Source organism: Lynx rufus, unplaced genomic scaffold, assembly GCF_022079265.1.
Source record: "Lynx rufus isolate CCGP_SWC_20201006 ecotype Redwood Valley unplaced genomic scaffold, mLynRuf1.p SCAF_18, whole genome shotgun sequence".
NCBI classification, from domain to species: domain Eukaryota; kingdom Metazoa; phylum Chordata; class Mammalia; order Carnivora; family Felidae; genus Lynx; species Lynx rufus.
The window spans coordinates 4,756,301-4,772,816 of record NW_025814832.1 but is presented as its reverse complement, the minus strand read 5'-3'; the positions used below and the strand labels follow the sequence as shown (position 1 = coordinate 4,772,816).

At 58.3% G+C, this 16,516-nt stretch overlaps 1 protein-coding gene across 7 annotated transcripts in view; it reads right to left on the bottom strand.

Moving 5' to 3' along the window:
- MYO18A (myosin XVIIIA) overlaps window positions 1-16,516 on the bottom strand; it is a 102,951-nt gene that overhangs the window by 13,959 nt on the left and 72,476 nt on the right. For all 7 annotated transcript variants that reach the window (XM_047080709.1, XM_047080703.1, XM_047080704.1 and 4 more), the window contains 17 exons: window positions 15,533-15,598; window positions 12,431-12,559; window positions 11,583-11,726; window positions 11,109-11,198; window positions 10,842-10,961; window positions 10,528-10,639; window positions 9,986-10,113; window positions 9,558-9,712; window positions 7,668-7,791; window positions 7,381-7,581; window positions 6,711-6,821; window positions 5,877-5,981; window positions 5,408-5,554; window positions 4,916-5,029; window positions 3,453-3,569; window positions 3,196-3,279; window positions 2,645-2,782 (listed from right to left, as the gene is read on the bottom strand). In XM_047080709.1, the coding sequence (XP_046936665.1) occupies window positions 2,645-2,782; window positions 3,196-3,279; window positions 3,453-3,569; window positions 4,916-5,029; window positions 5,408-5,554; window positions 5,877-5,981; window positions 6,711-6,821; window positions 7,381-7,581; window positions 7,668-7,791; window positions 9,558-9,712; window positions 9,986-10,113; window positions 10,528-10,639; window positions 10,842-10,961; window positions 11,109-11,198; window positions 11,583-11,726; window positions 12,431-12,559; window positions 15,533-15,598 (2,085 nt within the window). The remainder of the gene's footprint in view (window positions 1-2,644; window positions 2,783-3,195; window positions 3,280-3,452; window positions 3,570-4,915; window positions 5,030-5,407; window positions 5,555-5,876; window positions 5,982-6,710; window positions 6,822-7,380; window positions 7,582-7,667; window positions 7,792-9,557; window positions 9,713-9,985; window positions 10,114-10,527; window positions 10,640-10,841; window positions 10,962-11,108; window positions 11,199-11,582; window positions 11,727-12,430; window positions 12,560-15,532; window positions 15,599-16,516) is intronic.

Here is a 16,516-nt window from a genome sequence, read left to right as displayed (position 1 = left end):
TGTAATATGGGAGAATAACACCTACCGCAGTCCTCTGGTGTCTTTTTAAAAAAAAAAAATTTTTTTTTTGATGTTTATTTTTGAGAGAGAGAGACAGAAAGAGAGAGACAGAGCGTGAGTGAGGGAGGGGCAGAGAGAGAGGGAGACACAGAATCCGAAACAGCTCTAGGCTCTGAATTGTCAGCACAGAGCCGATGCGGGACTCGAACTCACGAACCGCAAGATCATGACCTGAGCCAAAGTCAGCTGCTTAACTGACTGAGCCATCAAGTCATGCCCCTCCCCACCCCCAGGGTCTTTTATTTAAAAAAAATTTTTTTTTTCAACGTTTATTTATTTTTGGGACAGAGAGAGACAGAGCATGAACGGGGGAGGGGCAGAGAGAGAGGGAGACACAGAATTGGAAACAGGCTCCAGGCTCTGAGCCATCAGCCCAGAGCCCGACGCGGGGCTCGAACTCATGGACCGCGAGATCGTGACCTGGCTGAAGTTGGACGCTCAACCGACTGCGCCACCCAGGCGCCCCCCCAGGGTCTTTTAAAGATTAAATAAGGTAAAGTATGTGAAGGCACTTGGGATGATGCTATCATCATCATCATCATCATCATCATCATCACGACCAAGGTCAGAGGAACCCTCTGGCTACAGCCTGGGTCTGTCCACATTGATACCATGTGTGGGGTCTCCACAGTCAGCAGGACTTCCCTCAGGGACTCTGAACCCAGCAGCTCCAAAAGCTAGATCCTGTGCTTGGAGGTGAATGGTTTATGAGAGTTCCTGGATTAGGAGACTAAACAGTCATCAGATTCTAAGCACAAAGCCATCCCTCTAAGCCTGATGAATCTCTCTTCCTCCAGAAACTGAATACATTGTTCCCTCCCGGGGCCATAGGACGTTGCGCAAGAAATGACCTGGAGGTTGCGGCAGAGCATGAGGGAAGGACCTGCTTCTGGTTCTACTGCTGACTGGCCATGGGGTCTCTACCCCAGGCCCCCCAGCCTCTGTGTCTCTAAAATAATAGCACTAGACTATATGATTTCTAATTTTTATTTGTTTTTGAGAGAGAGAGAGAGAGAGAGAGCACGGGCAAGCATGAGTGGGGGAGGGGCAGAAGAGAGGGAGACACAGAATCCGAAGCAGGCTCCAGGCTCTGAGCTGTCAGCACAGAGCCCGACGCGGGGCTCGAACCCAAGAACTATGAGATCACGACCTGAGCCGAAGCTGGACGCTTAACTGACTGAGCCACCCAGGCGCCCCTAGACTATATGATTTCTAAGGGCCATTTGTGTTTAACATTCTGTGCGTCTAAACTACAAGACTGCTCTTCTGAGCAGAAGGGAAACAGAGAGAGCCGAGGAAAGGGACTGAGGTCGACAAGAAAAGGAGACAAGTATACAGATCTGCCCCAGAGCCACCGGATCAATGGCTTCTCCTGCCCCTTGATAGCTTTGTGACCTTAGGCAACCTATTTAACCCTTCCTGTATGCAAGATGGGGGTCAAGATATTACCAGCTGTGCTGAGGCTGTGGTGTGTAGCCGAGGAACATCACTGGGTCTCCCCTAACTCTCCCTAGCTCTCCTGAGGACTGTGACCTCATCTTGGGAGCTTTGGCCATACTCCCTTCCCGGGTCAAGGGTACTAACGCCCTCTCAATGCCCACTGCCAGCTCCAGAGTCACCTGTTTCCATCCCTTCCCTGGTGCCTGCTTCACGGGCTGAGGGGCTGCCGGGGAGGTGGCAGGGACGCTCCTTGGCACGCACGCCCGTGAACACAGTTCTCATGGAGAACTGGAGGTGCTTCCACAAGTCTACAAGCTCGAGCGGGAGGAGGAGAACTTAAAAATAGGGCGAGGGGAGTGTTCACCCAGAGACAATTCTGCCTGCCTCTCTCATCCCACCTGCTCTACCGGGGAGGGTGGGGCTGGGCGCGCCGGCTTCCGGAGCCTGGAGCAGAGAGGACTGGATGTGGAGTATGGAGGCCATGGGTGGAAGGGATAACAAGACAGAGCAGGAGAGGGGTGAACGGGAACAGGAGGAGGGTTGAAGGAAAGGATGAAGAGCAGAGGGAGAAGAGGCATGGGATGGGGAGAGAGGAAGAAGTGGGGAGTGGGTGGGGAGGAGAAACGCAAAAGAAGGGGGCAGACGTGGAGAGAAGCAAAGAGAGAGGAGAAAAAGCAGAGACAAGAAGGGTGGGAAGAAGTGAGGAAAAAAGGCAATAAAAAAGGGAAGGGAGAGAGAGAGTGAGCGCGGTGAGATGAGAGAACAGACTTCAGCCCTCACAGAAGTGGCGCCATCCGCTGCATATTTATGACCCTGCCGGAGAGCAGAGCGAGAGCGAGTGAGGGGACCGGCGGGGGGAGCTCATGGTGGAGGAAAATATGAAGACAAAAAGCTAAGCTGCTCTGGTCCCTTGGCAGAAAGCAAGCACGGAAACAGAATGTAAAGCAGGCTGGCTCCACGGTGCCCAGAGAGCAGGCGGGGCGGGCGGGGGGAAGGCACCCGCCCCGTCAGCTGGCCTGGCAGCTTGGCAGGGGCCTCTGAGGAGCGTCCGTGGCCTGCCCGGCGCAGCTGAGCATGCGTGGCTCCAGCTGCCGGGGCAGCTCTGCCCTGCTCTGGCTACGGACCAGGACAAGTGTGCACCCACCTCCAGACGCTTCACTTGGGTCCTTTCGAACTCCAGGCGGGTCTCCAGCTCCCGGATCTTAGCTTCCTGCCTGCTCACCAGGGACTTGTCCACCATGGACTGCTCCAGGAACTCCACTTGGCTCTGGAGGGCTTGTAGCTGGGGGTGGGGGCAGGAAGAGAAGAGCTGAGCCCAGAAGGGAGGGGCAGAGCCTGGGCAAGATCACCATGGTGACCAGAGGGCCAAGGGAGGGAGGGATGCACTGGGGAGGTGGGAGGACGGGGCCCCGAGCCAGAGGCATTCCCCACCTGGCCCGATGCTGGCACAGATTTTGCCCTTTGGAGGGAAAGGAGAAAGCCGAGGACCAGAGAGGGAATAGAAATGTGAAATGAGGCAGCTGAAGCCAAAATGTCTACTGTGGTGATATGGCTCCAAGCCTAGCCCTTCGCGTGCATTGATGCGGCGGCGTGGATTACTAATGACTGAGAGGAGCGCTTGCTTTCCAACGGGCTTGGGGGTCCGCCCCTACATACACCCCACACCCTCTTTCTACCAAGGGAGAAAGTCTCCACCTTCTCCTGCAGCTCCTGCTTCTCCTTATTGGCTTCTTCTAGCTGAGCCTGGAGGTCATTCATCTGTGCCAAGTCCCGCGAGGCCTGGGAAAGGAGTGAGTGCTGAAGCAGGACCCCCCATGAACACAAACCCCAGCCCACCACACCGCACACAGAGTGCAGGCCCGCGACTCCCAAGAGAAGTGGCGTGGGGGGGGGGGGGGCTTAGGAAGAGGACCAGAGGGCCAGCGTCTGTGGCGCGGGGTGTGGTGGGGCACCTGAGCCACGGCTGCCTTGTGCTTCTTCATCAGCTCATTCATGTCCTCCTGGTCCTCTTCCAGCCGGCTCTGGATCTCATTCTTCTCACGCTGAAGGCGGCTCAGCTGCTCCTCCAGCTGGACGGAGGCAAGACCGATCAGAGGGCATGGGGCCTCGAGTGCCCGACGGCACCAGGTGGCAAATCCGAACTTCCCCATGCCACCTCCAAAGGGAAGGGGGTGATGTCGGGGCCGGGTCCACGCACTGGTCCAGACCCGTGGCGCTCGGGCAGCTGAGACAAAGGCTGTCTTTGCAGCGTGGGCAGACCCTGGGCTAAATGACAGCTGCTTTCTGGCAGCTCTTTGAAGGCTAATGAGAAGGCAGAAAAGGTCTGCCCAGAACAAATGACCCATCATCCTGGCACCAGCAATCTAGGCCCTAACCTGAAGGTACTCTGCCCCCTTCAGGCCTCAGGCAAGGACCCCTGGACTCTGGGAAGCTCTGCTAGCTCGGATTCTCATTCTCCCCCCCAACCCCCGCCCCCCCTGGCCTGCTACCAGGCCATCCAGCCCCCACAGCCGGTCCACTCCTGGGGGGAGGGGAGGAGACGGCCAACAGCAGCTTCAGGAAATGAATGAATCTATTAGCCTGTAATTCCAAACCAAAATGACTGCGTTGGCTCCTTCTCTGCCCCATCCGTCTTGTTACCGGGCTGTGGGGAGCTGGGGAAGCCTCCGCCAAGAAATTTATTAACTCGGATTTAAATAAAATGGTAATTTTATAACAGCCTTTTTTAACACAATTAAAGAATTTGAATTACTCACCTGAAAACTGCTGAGGAGCACAAATGTCACGGGGATAAATCAAGCCCGGGAGATTGGCATCTCTCAGCAGATGGGTGACCAGTTGGGGGGCCGCGGAGCCCAGAGCCCCCAGCCTAGCCTCCCCGCTGCCCCCTTCCCTGCCCAAGGAGGTACTGGTGGCCGCATCCCCGTAATGAATTCCCGGCCGATAGATGGGCCGTGGGAGAGGTAGGGAATTAAAAGGGAAGCATTAAATAAAAGCTCTAATTAGCTGCCGCTTGGGCTTGTCAGTGGGCTGGCCAGGGGAAGAGGAGGGAAACGGAGCCATCCCATCCTCTTATCGGTGCTTCCGCTAATCTCTAGGCACCTGTTTACATCCCTCAGCCACATTAGCTGCCTTTATTTATGGTGTCGGGGCCTGCGGCCAAGCTCCCACAGGCAGGTGGTTAAACAGGGAGATGGGCCCTTGCTGGCTCCCTCTTCCACCTTGCCCCCCTCCCAGCCTCTGCTCTGAGTGGGGAGGGGCGAAGGAGGGGAGGCCCCCTCTCCCTGCAGGAAGTCCTGGAGTGAAGGGAGTGGGCTGGGGCAGGGCCCCCGTCTGGGGGGAAGGGAGCCACAGTTACAGCTCTATTTTGCTTCAGCCGCCCCCCGAGCCTGGCTCGCACACCCCAGTCCCTCACCGCGGTCTTGGCTTTGGCGATGTCATCAATCTGCAGGTGCAGGTCTTCGATCTCCACCTCCATTGCTTTCCGCGCTTTCACGGCCGCTGCACAGGTGAACTCTGACTCCTCCAGCTGGACACAGAGCCACCCCCGCCCCAGGGAGAGACGTCAGCCATTCCCTGGGAGCAGGAGGGCTGTACAGGGTGCTCACAGGGGAGAAGGAGCCCAGGCGCTCTGTTCGCTTGACCCCGGGGCTGTGGCGTGTTGGGGTGCACGCACAGGCATCTGCTGTGGCAGGGAGGGTGGGTACGGGGACCCATCCATGCCATCCTGGGGCTTGGCAGTCACGCTGTATGGCAGGCACAGATCCTAGGAGTCTGGCTGCTACAAGTGGCTTCTCCCCCTTCCCTGTTACCTTCCTTCTCAAGGACTCAAGAATCCCTGAGAGGGGCAGGAGCAGGAGGAAGAACCAGCCCCCTGGAGCTGCCGACTTCCTCTCTGTAAAGATACCTGGTTCTTCAGCTGGGCGATCTCCCTCTTGCTGGGTGCGTTGTTCTTCAGGTGGTCCAGCATGATCTGGGCATCTGCCAGCAGGGCCTTGGTGCGCTTCAAGTCTTTCCGGAGCCGCTTCTCTGACTCCAAGTCCCGCTGGTTCACCTGGGTGGACACCAGAAGCTGGGGCTCTGGGTTCCACCACAGAGCCTCCTCCTATCTTCCCTAAGCCCCTGGTTCACTCTCGCCCTCATTCTGAGAGTCTCCTTAACAAGTAACAACAGAGGAAGTGCCAGGGTCGTGCCAGCCAGTGAGAAAAGCCTGGGGGTGCTGTGTGTGGTAATGACCCCAGTTATACACGCGATGACGGTGGGCTTTACGGAGCCCAGTCCCCCTCCCCATTCCCAGCTTTGTATCCCCGAGATGGCCTCCCTAAGGCCGGACGGTACAGGCTGTTGGCTGGGCCCCACCAGCAGGCCATGCTTACCTGGTCGCTGAGCGTGGCGAGCTTGCTCTCCAGTTCCCGCTTCTCTCGAAGCACCTTCTGCTTGTCCTCATACTCCTCCTCAAGCTGCACTTCCATTTGCTTCAACTGCAGGGCCCGGGGACAGAGGCCCACCGGTCCCTTCAGCGTCTGCTTCCAGCCAGTCCCCTTCCCTTCTGGATCCCCCTACCCTGGGAAAACTGTGGGGCAGGCTGAGCATGGAGGACCCCAAGGGGTCAGACCCCAAGTTCAAAGTTCCTAGGGTTTCAAAGCAGCCTGGGAGGGAGAGGAGGGACTTCGTTCTGAGTGGGAGGCTTCGTTCTGGAGTGGGCAGGCCCTGCTGGGTCAGGCTAGCTGACTGCAGAGGGGTACAGAGTGAGCTGTCGCTTGGCACAGAAAGCAGGGAGCATTCGTGCCTCAAAGGACTGAGCTTCTCTATCGACCCCGAGAGCACACATCCCAGCCAATGCCAGGGTCTCCAGCAGAGGTTCCGGGTCCAAAATGGCAATGGATGATAGTGTGGCTAAGGTAGGGAAACAGAAAACCCCTTACTTTATTTTTTTTAATGTTTATTTATTTACTGAGAGAGAGAGAGCGCAAAGGTGCAAGTGAGTGGGGGAGGAGCAGAGAGAGAGAGAGAGAGAGAGAGAGAATCCCAAGCAGCCTCTGCACTGTCAATGGAAAGCCCAATTTGGGGCTCAATCCCATGAACTGTGAGATCATGACCTGAGCCAAAATCAAGAATTAGATGCTCAACTGACTTTAAACCCCTTCCTTTAAAGCAGTGATGGGGGAACCAGGGTTTGTATGGGACAGGGTAGTTGCCCATTACCTTACCTTCTTCTGACATGACTGCCGGGCCTCCTCCACCTCCTCATCCCGACTTTCCACCTCCTTGGAATGGGTCTGTCTCATTCGCTCCATTTCCATCTCTAGACGTAGCTTGGCCTAGAGGTGGTTGGGAATAGGGACCAGGTTCCTGACCCCAGTGCTACACCCTGGCAGGCAGTGCTCCCTGGGCTCAGGAGTGGGGATGGTCTCTGCCAGAAATACCCCTGTGCTCCTGCCTTGCTCCTGTGGCAGCCAGCTTCTCCAGAGAAGCCGAACTCCCTCACTAGATGTGTGTCCCAGGCCCAGGGGAGGCTGCCAGAGGTGGGGACAATTCTGTAGGTCTTCCATTTGGCCTCCAGGCTCTAGCTCCCTGGACTGACACGGTGGCTGGGGGGCGGGCTGGGTGGGCTCAGGGCCTCCTGGCTGCTGTGCATCCTGAACCCCTGACTGCTAGAGCTCAATCAAGATTTGTTCTCGCGGAGAGCTACGTGAAAGCTTAATTACTTTCACACTGTGGCTGGCACCGATCAGGTGCTCACCCCACATTTTGTGAGTAAGGGAACGAATGAATGACTGCACATGGGAACTTGTCCTCCTTCGGCTATTCCCTGGGTTAGTGGCGGGGGGGTGGGGGTGGGGGAGGGGGGATGCCTCCCTCGGCCAAACCCTGTAGCACCTGCTCCAACATCTGGATGGTCCCCGCCTGCTCATCCAGCTCCTCTTCCTGATCCTTGACCTTGGCCTCCAGGTCCCGGAGCTGTTTCTTGACCTTGGCCAGAGAGGCCTCATCCTTAGACTCTTGGGAAGAAATGTCCTGGAGCTCAGCCTCCAGTGAGACGACCTTCTGGGTGAACCCTGCAATGTCCATGTCTTTTTCCTGGAGCAAAAGAGAAGATGAGGCCGGCCGGGACCCAGCCTGCGTCTGTGATGGGGATGGGGCACGGATGCGGGTGGGCCACGCACCTCCAGTTGCTGCTTCAGGCTGAAAGCTTCGGCGAGGAGCGCATCCTTCTCTCGCTGCAGCTTCTCCCGCTGCAGCTTCTCCCGCTGGGCCTCCTCGTGTGCCTGCGACAGCTCGCTGTCAAACCTGTGAGAGAACATGCATGGCCAAGGTGGCTCCCCCAGCGCAGGGAAGAGTCCGGATTTCCGGCACCCAGAAGCCGCCAGGAATCAGGGCCACCATAGGACAGGATGCAAGCAGAGGCGGCCTCGCACGGCCCGAAAGCAGGGGGATAGGGCAGGGGTGAGGCAACATCCAGGATACAGGTCAGGCCACCTCGCCCTGCTGAGCAGCCTGGTCTGGGATGGGGGCATTTCATTGTGCCAGTCTAAGGAGCCCCTGTACCAGGGGGGCCTAGGAGGGACCCACAGACAGCTTCCAGGGAAGAGGTGGATAGACTCTGCCTAGTTGCTGTCTTGACCTTTTCCATTTCAACAGATCCAAGAACAAGGGGCCGGGTGGGCACTGAAATAGGTAGAAATGGACGTCCTGCCTCATCTTACTCACTTTCCACAGTTCATCTTGGCCACTCTAGATGAGCAGCTGGCTCTGGCCCCCACCCCTGGGTGCCAGCCTCTGGCCAGGCCCAGCAGAACTCGTGTCACCACCAGGACAGCCCACGCCGGGCTGGAAGCCAGCAGTCCCACTGTGCCCAGCTGGCAGTGCGCTTCGATGGGCACACAGGCCAGGGTCGAGGCCTCTTTCCTTGCTCCTCTACCTCCTGGCCTCCTATTTCCCGCCCAGTGACTCTAAATAAGGAGCAAATTGCTGAAATTCCTCTTGATACCTTCCCTGAATAGCTAATGAGGTTCCTGTTGAAAACTGAATGGCTCCCCCCAACCCAACCCCACATTAAAAAAAAAAAAAGGTAAGGAAACTCCGGGCAGCTGAAATGAAACCTAATAAGTTGCCCAGCAGGGAGTGCAGCAGGAGACGGTAACTAGGCCGGGCTGGCACTGCCATCGGGGTGCTCGGGAGACGGGTCCCGCTAAGGGTGTCCGCCTCTACGGGAAAGGGAGGGTGGGGTACAGGAGAGAACTAGGGAAGCGGAGAGGCGCGGTGCTGGGAGCGAGGAGTAAGATCTGTCTCTCCTCACTCTCTGCAAGCAGCGCCCAGCTGGGAGGACAGCAGAAAGCCCAGGAGGCCAAGGGTAACCCCGGGGTCACTGGAAGGACTCGCCTCTGCCCTGCTCACCCCCAGGGTCATGGGTGTGATGCTGTTCCTTCACCAAGGCACCCGGGGCCTCTGCTGAGAGGCCCTCCCCTGCAGAGGGGAACTAGGCACTGTTCCTGCTCCCTGGGGCACCCTGCTGCTCCCAGGGTGTGTGGGTTCCCCGGTGTTGCTAATAAAGGCGTCCCATTCCCATCCCCAGCCAGGGAAATTAATTTAGATTGGATTTTATCCTGTGAGGGCTGCCCCCCTCCTCTGTGTCATTACCATAATGAGATGGAAGTAGCACGGTGGTTTAACAACATTAGCCAGGAGAGGGTGTCTGTGTGGCTCAGGCAAGCAGGAGATGGGGAGCGGGGTGGGGGCAAGGGGCAGGGCCGCGGGTGCGTTCTGCACGGGTCCTGGGTGAGCTCGTCCTACTGGGTCCAGGCAGGGTGATGGGCACACACTTCGGGGAGCACGTCCAAGAGCGAAGGCCCGAGCGGGCCTCCAGTGGGGATGCAGCCTGAGTGCTCCTCAGAGGTCAGGGGTGAGACACATTCCAGGACAAGGGACCATGCAGGCATGGTCCCTGACCCAATTCAGGCCCTCGTTCCGTGTCTCCTCCCTGGAGGGGGAGGCAGGGAGCCCTGTTGGGGTTGCTCTAGGAAGTCTTCTGTGTCCAGGGTGGGGGACCCACCCACCTCCTCTGCTTCTTCTCCAGCTCGTGGTTGCGGACCTGCTGGCCCTCCAGGTGCAGCTTGGTGTCCTGCAGCTCAGCTGTTAGCCGCTGGCACTTCTTCTTGAGCTGCTGCAGAGCCCGCTGGCTCTCGTCACTGTCGGCCTGCAGGTCTCCGAGCTAGGGCCAAGGTGGGGCACAGGGTCAGCAGCCAGCGAGGGGCCCGGAAGTATGGGCGGAGAAGGGGAGGAGGAGGAGGCGGGGGAGGGAGGGAGGGAGGGACCCAGGGATGTGGGTTGAAGTCTGGGACATCCAGGGAACCGAAGACACTCTCTAACAATTGTTTGCCCTTGGGTGTCCCCAGCACCGAGAGGCTAACAGGTGGACCCTGGGGGCTCGCCGGCTCCGCGTGGCCCTCCCAGGCACAGGCCGCCCTCCTTCCGCCAGCCTCACCCGCCTCTCCAGCTGTCTCTTGTTCTGCTGCTCCACCTCCAGCTTGTCCTCAAACTCCTGCTGGAGCCGCTTCTTGGTGAAGTCCACCTCCCGCATGGCTCGCTCGTATTTCATGCGCCACTCACCACCTGCAGGGTCGGGGGCAGACAAGGGAGGACCAAGCTGCTGAGAGTCCCTGAGAAGGGGCAGAGGGCACGAAGCAGGTGGAATCGGCCAGAGGGACTCAGAAAGGTCTCTGGAGTGACAGCTTCCTCACAAGCCAGCAAAAGACTAGAGAGGGTGTGTGGCTATGTGTGCTGTCCTCTCCCTGGGGACCCTCAGACCATGGCCCTCAGACACTGTCATGATCACGGTTGCATAACCCGCCATGATGATCCCCTACATTCACCGGCACCTCTACCTTCTCGTCTATTTCTTTCACTGGAGCCTTGCACCAGCTCTACGGATGGGGGATGGGCCCAGGCCAGGGGCGCGGCTGCCCAGGGGTGGGTATCAAGCTTGCCACTCAGGCCACTGCCGAGCTCCTCTGGCCTCACACCCACCTGCATCATCATCGTCCACCTCCCCGTTGATCTCAGCTGCCCGGATGAGACGGGCCTCCATCACCTCCATTTCCATCACTTCCATTTTCTTCTTCAGCGCATCATACTGGGTCTGTAGAGGGGAGGCGTATGAGGCTGCCGTCCCACTCCCTCACTCGGCACCAGCCAGGGCCCTGAGCCACGCAGACCACGGTCACGTGCTCACCCAGGGTGGACAGGGGTGCCGGGCCACCTGTCCCCAGTGGGGGGAGCGGATGGATACCAGGGCGTGGTAGTCACTGGCACGACTGTCTTCACCCCGGCCCTGTCCTCACCTGTAGCTCCTTCATCTCCTTCTCGGCTCGGAGCCTCTCGGCGGCCTCTGCGTCCAGCAGCTGGGAGGCGGACTCTCCTGTGTTGCGTTCATCAGTCAGCTCCGATGTCAGCTCTGAGATCTGGGGTTGGGGGGAGGGAGTGGCCACCAGTTGAAATGCCTGCCTCACTCAGCTGGAACCCCTGGGCGGGGTGGGGGAGGGGGGGCGCTTCCTAGGCCTGGCACCCCGCACAGGTGGCCAGTCAGCCTGGTGTTGGGAGTCACTCACCCGGGTTTCCAGCCGGTCGCTGTTGAGCCGAAGCTCGTTCCGCTCCTTCTCCACCTTCTCAAGCTTGTTCCGCAGTTGCTGGATCTCCTCCTAGGGTGCAGTAAAGAGGGCAAAGTGAGCCAGAGGCACTGCGGGAGGCTGGGGCCTGGAATCAGCACCCCTGGGGTGAAGGGAGCTGGTGAAGCTCGGGCCAGGACACGGGGAATAGGAAGCCACTGCCTCCCAGGGGCTCCTATCCCTGGACCCTTCCCCAGATGCTAAGGATGCCTGCGATTTTATGCCGAGAGGCTACCCAGCGGCTTAGCCAGCACCCCAGAGGGACGCCTTCCGTTTGGTGGGCATAGTTCAAGGACACCAGCTCTCTGGACTAAATAAAGAGCACTTGGGAGCCCAACACAAGCCGGCAAGGCTTTTGCCCACGCGGATGAACCTGTCCTCTCCCATTGGCTTGGCCCTTCCCGGGCTGTTACGTACGTCTTTGTTCCGGATCTGCTCCTCGGACAGCTGCACCTCGATGAGGGGCCGCACGGTGGTAAAGAGTTTCCACCAGGGCCAGTCCTTCACCCCTTTGTTCTTCTTGATGTTCTTCTGCACACAGCGGATGGCCAGGTCCTGGATCTGAGTTGGGGCGGGGGTGGTGCACAACAGGGACCTCAGTCCCAAGCGCAACAAGGATCCCCGCCACCACCGGCAGCACAACGGCCAGGTTGAACCCCCCCGCCCCCGCCCTCGCCCCCGCCCCGTTCAAACACTCCCTCCACCACCCCTGGCTCTCAGCCTCTCCCCATCCCTCAGAGAGTGGGCGGCAGGGAGCCCGGTGCTGGGAGCACCGCACTGGGCACTAACCGCTCTGCCGTCATTAGGAATAATTTCATCTGCTTTATTTGCTGCCTGATTATTTCCAGCACCCTGGCCTAGATGTGCTATAAAACCTAATCTTGCTGAAACACAAGAGGCGGCGGTGCTGGCTGTTTTATGGACTTGCTAATAAGAAAAGGAGTCGCTGACACAGCTCCTTAATCTTCATGGAGCAGCCTATGATCCAGAGCCCACCTTCCCCTAAGCCCTGCCCCCCACCCCTGCCCTAGGACCAGGCCACACGGCCCCAGAGCTGGGCATACCAGCACACTCTCTGGCACCCAGGAGCTGCCCATTCCCCGCCCCGGCCCAGGGCATGCTGGCCCTGGGAGGCCCGTGCCTCTTCTCCCCCAGCTAACAATAACTCATGGCCCCAAGACCAGCCTCCTGCCCCGGCATGTCCCCTTGAACCCCCGCCCCCACCCCAGGTACTCAGCTCTGCCACCTAGGCCGGGGAGTGGGACCTTTTTCTTCTTGAAGTGCTGGCGGGCCAGGTAGCCCCTGCAGGCCGCCTGGAACAGGGTTAGGTTCCTGCTGGTCTGCTCGTCCCGCTGCTCCTCCAGCCGAGCCAACGTGCCAGCCCTGAAGAACACCTGTGGAGAAGCAGGCTGGATGAAGGCGGGTGATGGGCTCCGGGCAGCCCAGCAGGGGAACAGGCAGCTGGCACAGGAGACGGGCAGGCCTGGGAGGGGGCCCTTGGCCTGGGAAGAACCTGAAAATCCAAGGGAACAAGAGAGGAGGGAAGGAGCAAGGAGAGGCCCCAGGATGGCTGAGGGAGGAGGCCCAGGCTGGGGGCTGGGGCGGTGTTTTGGAAGGAGAGGAGTAGGGTGGGAAATCTAACTTCAAAGAGAGATAAAAGGAGAGGGAAGTCAAAGGGAAGGAATCTGGGACAAGAAGGAAATGAAGCGGCCACTGTCAAATGGGGACAGGACACCCCTCAGCAACATCTACGGTGGCTTCTTCCCCCAGGACTGCCAGCAACACCGTCCTTGCCCCCTGGGCCCACAGCCCACCGCAGGGCCCACCGCAGGCTCCAGCCACCTCGGATCAGGTGAAGTGGATGGTGGGGAATGTGTGTGAGAAGAGAAAGGTCCAGCAGCCGTGGGCAGAGAAAGGGTGGGGCAAGGGGCAGGGGGTACCCTCCCTGCACCCTCCCCGCTCAGTTTCATTTTAGACAGTCTCCTCTTTCATGTGCCAACATCCCACCTCCACACACACACACACACACACACACATGCACACCCACACACACACACACACACCCAGGTTTCATCTCATGAAAAAGCCAGTGGGGTAGGCGGGGGTTGGCCCCATCAAGGGACCTGTTGTACAGGTTTGGGGGCTGGAGAGCAGACGTGAGAGGAACCAGCTGGGCGCCCCCACATCCAGCATTTCCTCTCACTCTTTGGTGCTCTGAGCTGGGGCTGGGTAAAATTTCCCCTGCTAAGAGAAGAAGAGAGGGAAATATATAGGTGAAAAAAGACTCTAGGATCCTCATAGAGGATCCTGGACATCCGGGAATATGCCCACCTCCACCTTGCCCAGAACACAGAAAATTCCCTTTCTGGGGGCCAAGAGAAGATGTGAACTCCACAGGAAACACTCAGAACCAATACCCCCAGACCCCTCCTTCAGTGAAGAAGTGGGGAGAGGGCCTACACTTTGTGCTGAGAAAGCTTTGCCTCTGGCGACTCCACAGAAACTTAGTCCCCTGGGGCTGGCCTAGGAGAAAGCCAGCTTGGTCCTCTGCAACGTTTCCCCAAATCCCACGCTGGGGCTGAGTGCCTGGGACCTCCTACGGGCCTCAAGCCCTACCTGAGCCTTCATCTCCCACAATGCGTGAGCCTGAGACTCCACCAGGGGGTGGGGAATATCCAAGCCCCCCCAGAGGTGGACACATGAGCTAGTGGCCAGCGCACGTGGGTGTCCGACTAGGGCCGAAGAAGGGAGGTGGCGGGTTACAGGATGGAGAGCGGCCCCCATTCTCAGTGTCTCACAATGAGAAGAGAAAGGGTGGTCTAGGCACTGGGGCAGGGAACCTTAGACCTCTCCTGAGCAGCTGTACGTTAGTGGGGTTAAGAGTCCTTTTGAGTATTAGGTGAAAGCTCGGGGCCCTCTCCTCCCCCACATACCCATCCACACAAATTTTGCAAATTTCAAGAGACTCTCAGGTCCCCAAACACCCTGCCTGAACCCTCAGGGTCCTGTGGGCTCAGACTGAGACCGCCTCCTCAGCCACAATGCGACAAACACATGGAATCTTTGCTCACCAGCCAGCCCAACCACAGCCTAGAAGCCCTGAAATTTCTCCCCCAAATCAGATGTGAGCACACATCCAGCTTTGCCCCTAATTCCTCTCTGAGCACGCGTGTGCCCTGGGGCTGGCCCGTCTCGGCCAGGCACCTGGGATGCAGCAGAGGGTCTGAGATGGCAGCCGGGAAGAGGACCAGCCTGTACAGGCCCACTCCTGCCCGAGACGTGCCTTGGAGGAAGTGCCACCCCAATGCCACCAGCAGCAGTCCTGCCCTGCCAGAGGGGTAGGAGCCTGCCCAAGAGACCAAGAGGCTGAAGTGAAACCTTGGACTGTAGGCTTCCCAGGGAGGAAACTCAGCTGGCAGCCCCTGGGCTCACAGATGGTTGGGGATGGGAGAGGTCGAGTCAGACACAGTGAGACCTAAACCAGAAAAATGATACAGAAAGAGTGGGACCACAGAAGACCCAGAGAACAAAGAAAGAAACAAAATGATGAGCCAGAAGCCAAGGAAGAGACCAGCAGGAACTGCCAGGGCCCCAAGGAAAAGGGAAAACCAGCAGAGACACAGATACAGCCAGGGGACGGGAAAGGGAAGGGTGAGACCGTGACTCAGAATACAGAACAGAGAAAACAGAGCGGACAAGCAACACCGAGCCTTTTCTGCGAGCATCTCCTTCCACTTCACGCTCCCCACGAAGCCCTGGGACCCGGAGTTCCCTCCCTCCCTGCTGACAGGTGGACAGGTTCAGAACCCTCTTCGTGGCTTCCAAATGCTCTCCCTCCTACCACAGCCCTCGGGGCACATACGTGGATGCCACCTGTCAAGTCTCAGGACAGAGGGGCGCGCAGGGCTCCTGCCGGCGGGAGGGACGCTCGCCTGACAGCAGTTCGGCAGACCGGCACCCAGACCGGGCGTGCCTGCCTTTTATATGCCACGTTCCATTCAGATGAGGAATCGGGCTTGTGGGCAGGTGGTGCTGGCCCAGCCTCACTGTGTCCTGCTTGCTCTTCTGGGACCCTGGCGGCCCTGGATGACTCACCAAAGAGTCCCCTGGACAACTCCTGCCCTCCTGCTTTGTCCAGCTTTCCTCCCTTCTGTCTCCCCCACTCCCCACACCAGGACTCAGGCCAAGTTCAGGGCCACCTTCCAACCCACTCCCTCCTGACATCACAGGGGTGTTCACGGCACTGAACAAGCCAGTTATTCAGAGGGAGGGAAAGTCAAGTTTGCGGCAGAAGGGAAGGGCCAGCTGTCTGGACAAGGGTGACCGGAGAGGGACGGCCCAGCTGCCTTCCTGTAGGGACAACTCACCCGGCTCAGGCCCATACAGCAGCTGCTCTTCTCCAGGTCGAGGGACTCCAGCAGCTCCTCCACTGCCTGCAGAGACATGCCCCTGTCAGGGAGGCCAGGGACCACCCCCGTCTCCACGCGGGACTCTGCCCAGTCACGAGCCTTTCCCATCCTCCACTGAGACAGTCTGTTACTTATTCAACAAGCACCCTCAGTGGGCATCTGCAGTGTCAGGCACTGTGTTAGATTCTGGGGATGTAAAGATGACTACGAGAGGAATAAGTTGTCTTGTTGGGGGGTAAAACAAGTGAATTAGTGAAGTACACTGAGGAGAGGCACTAGGTCAGACAAGGGAACCATGGAAGGCATCCTGGAGGAGGTGTTGCTTGTGTTGAGTCTTTAGCTACAAGTAAGAATTAGCCAAGGTAGGAGACGAGGCATTTCGGGCAGAGGGACGGGCATGAGCAAAGGCCTGGAGACTACAAGAATGCACCAAGGAAACCAGACAGTTGAGTACAGCAGGAGTGAAGGGGATAGGGCAGCTAAGGTGCAACTAGACAGGGGGGCAGTAGCACCCACAAAGGGTGAGGCGCCTGTGTGCTTTGAGAACCCATGGAGGGCTCTCTCAAGGAGGGACATGATCAGATTTGCATTTTTCAGTGATCCCGCTGGCACACGGTGGGAGAATGGACGGAGATCCCTTAGGCAGTTACTGTAGTAATTCATAGGAGAGGAGGCTAGAGCCTGACCCACAGGGAAGAGAAAGAGGCGGAAATGCAGATGATGTCAAGGAGGCAGAGCCTTGCCACATGTGAGAGGGCAGGGTAGACGACTGAGGTTTCTGACTTCTGTAGCTAAACAGTTAATGGTGTCATTCTCCAAGGTAGGAAACGGAAGGGCAAGAGTAGGTGTGGGGGCAATGGAATCGAATCAGTTTGGTCTGAACACTCTGAGTTTGAGGTGTTATAAGGTCAGGTAGAGAAGTCCAGAAAACGGCTAGATAGA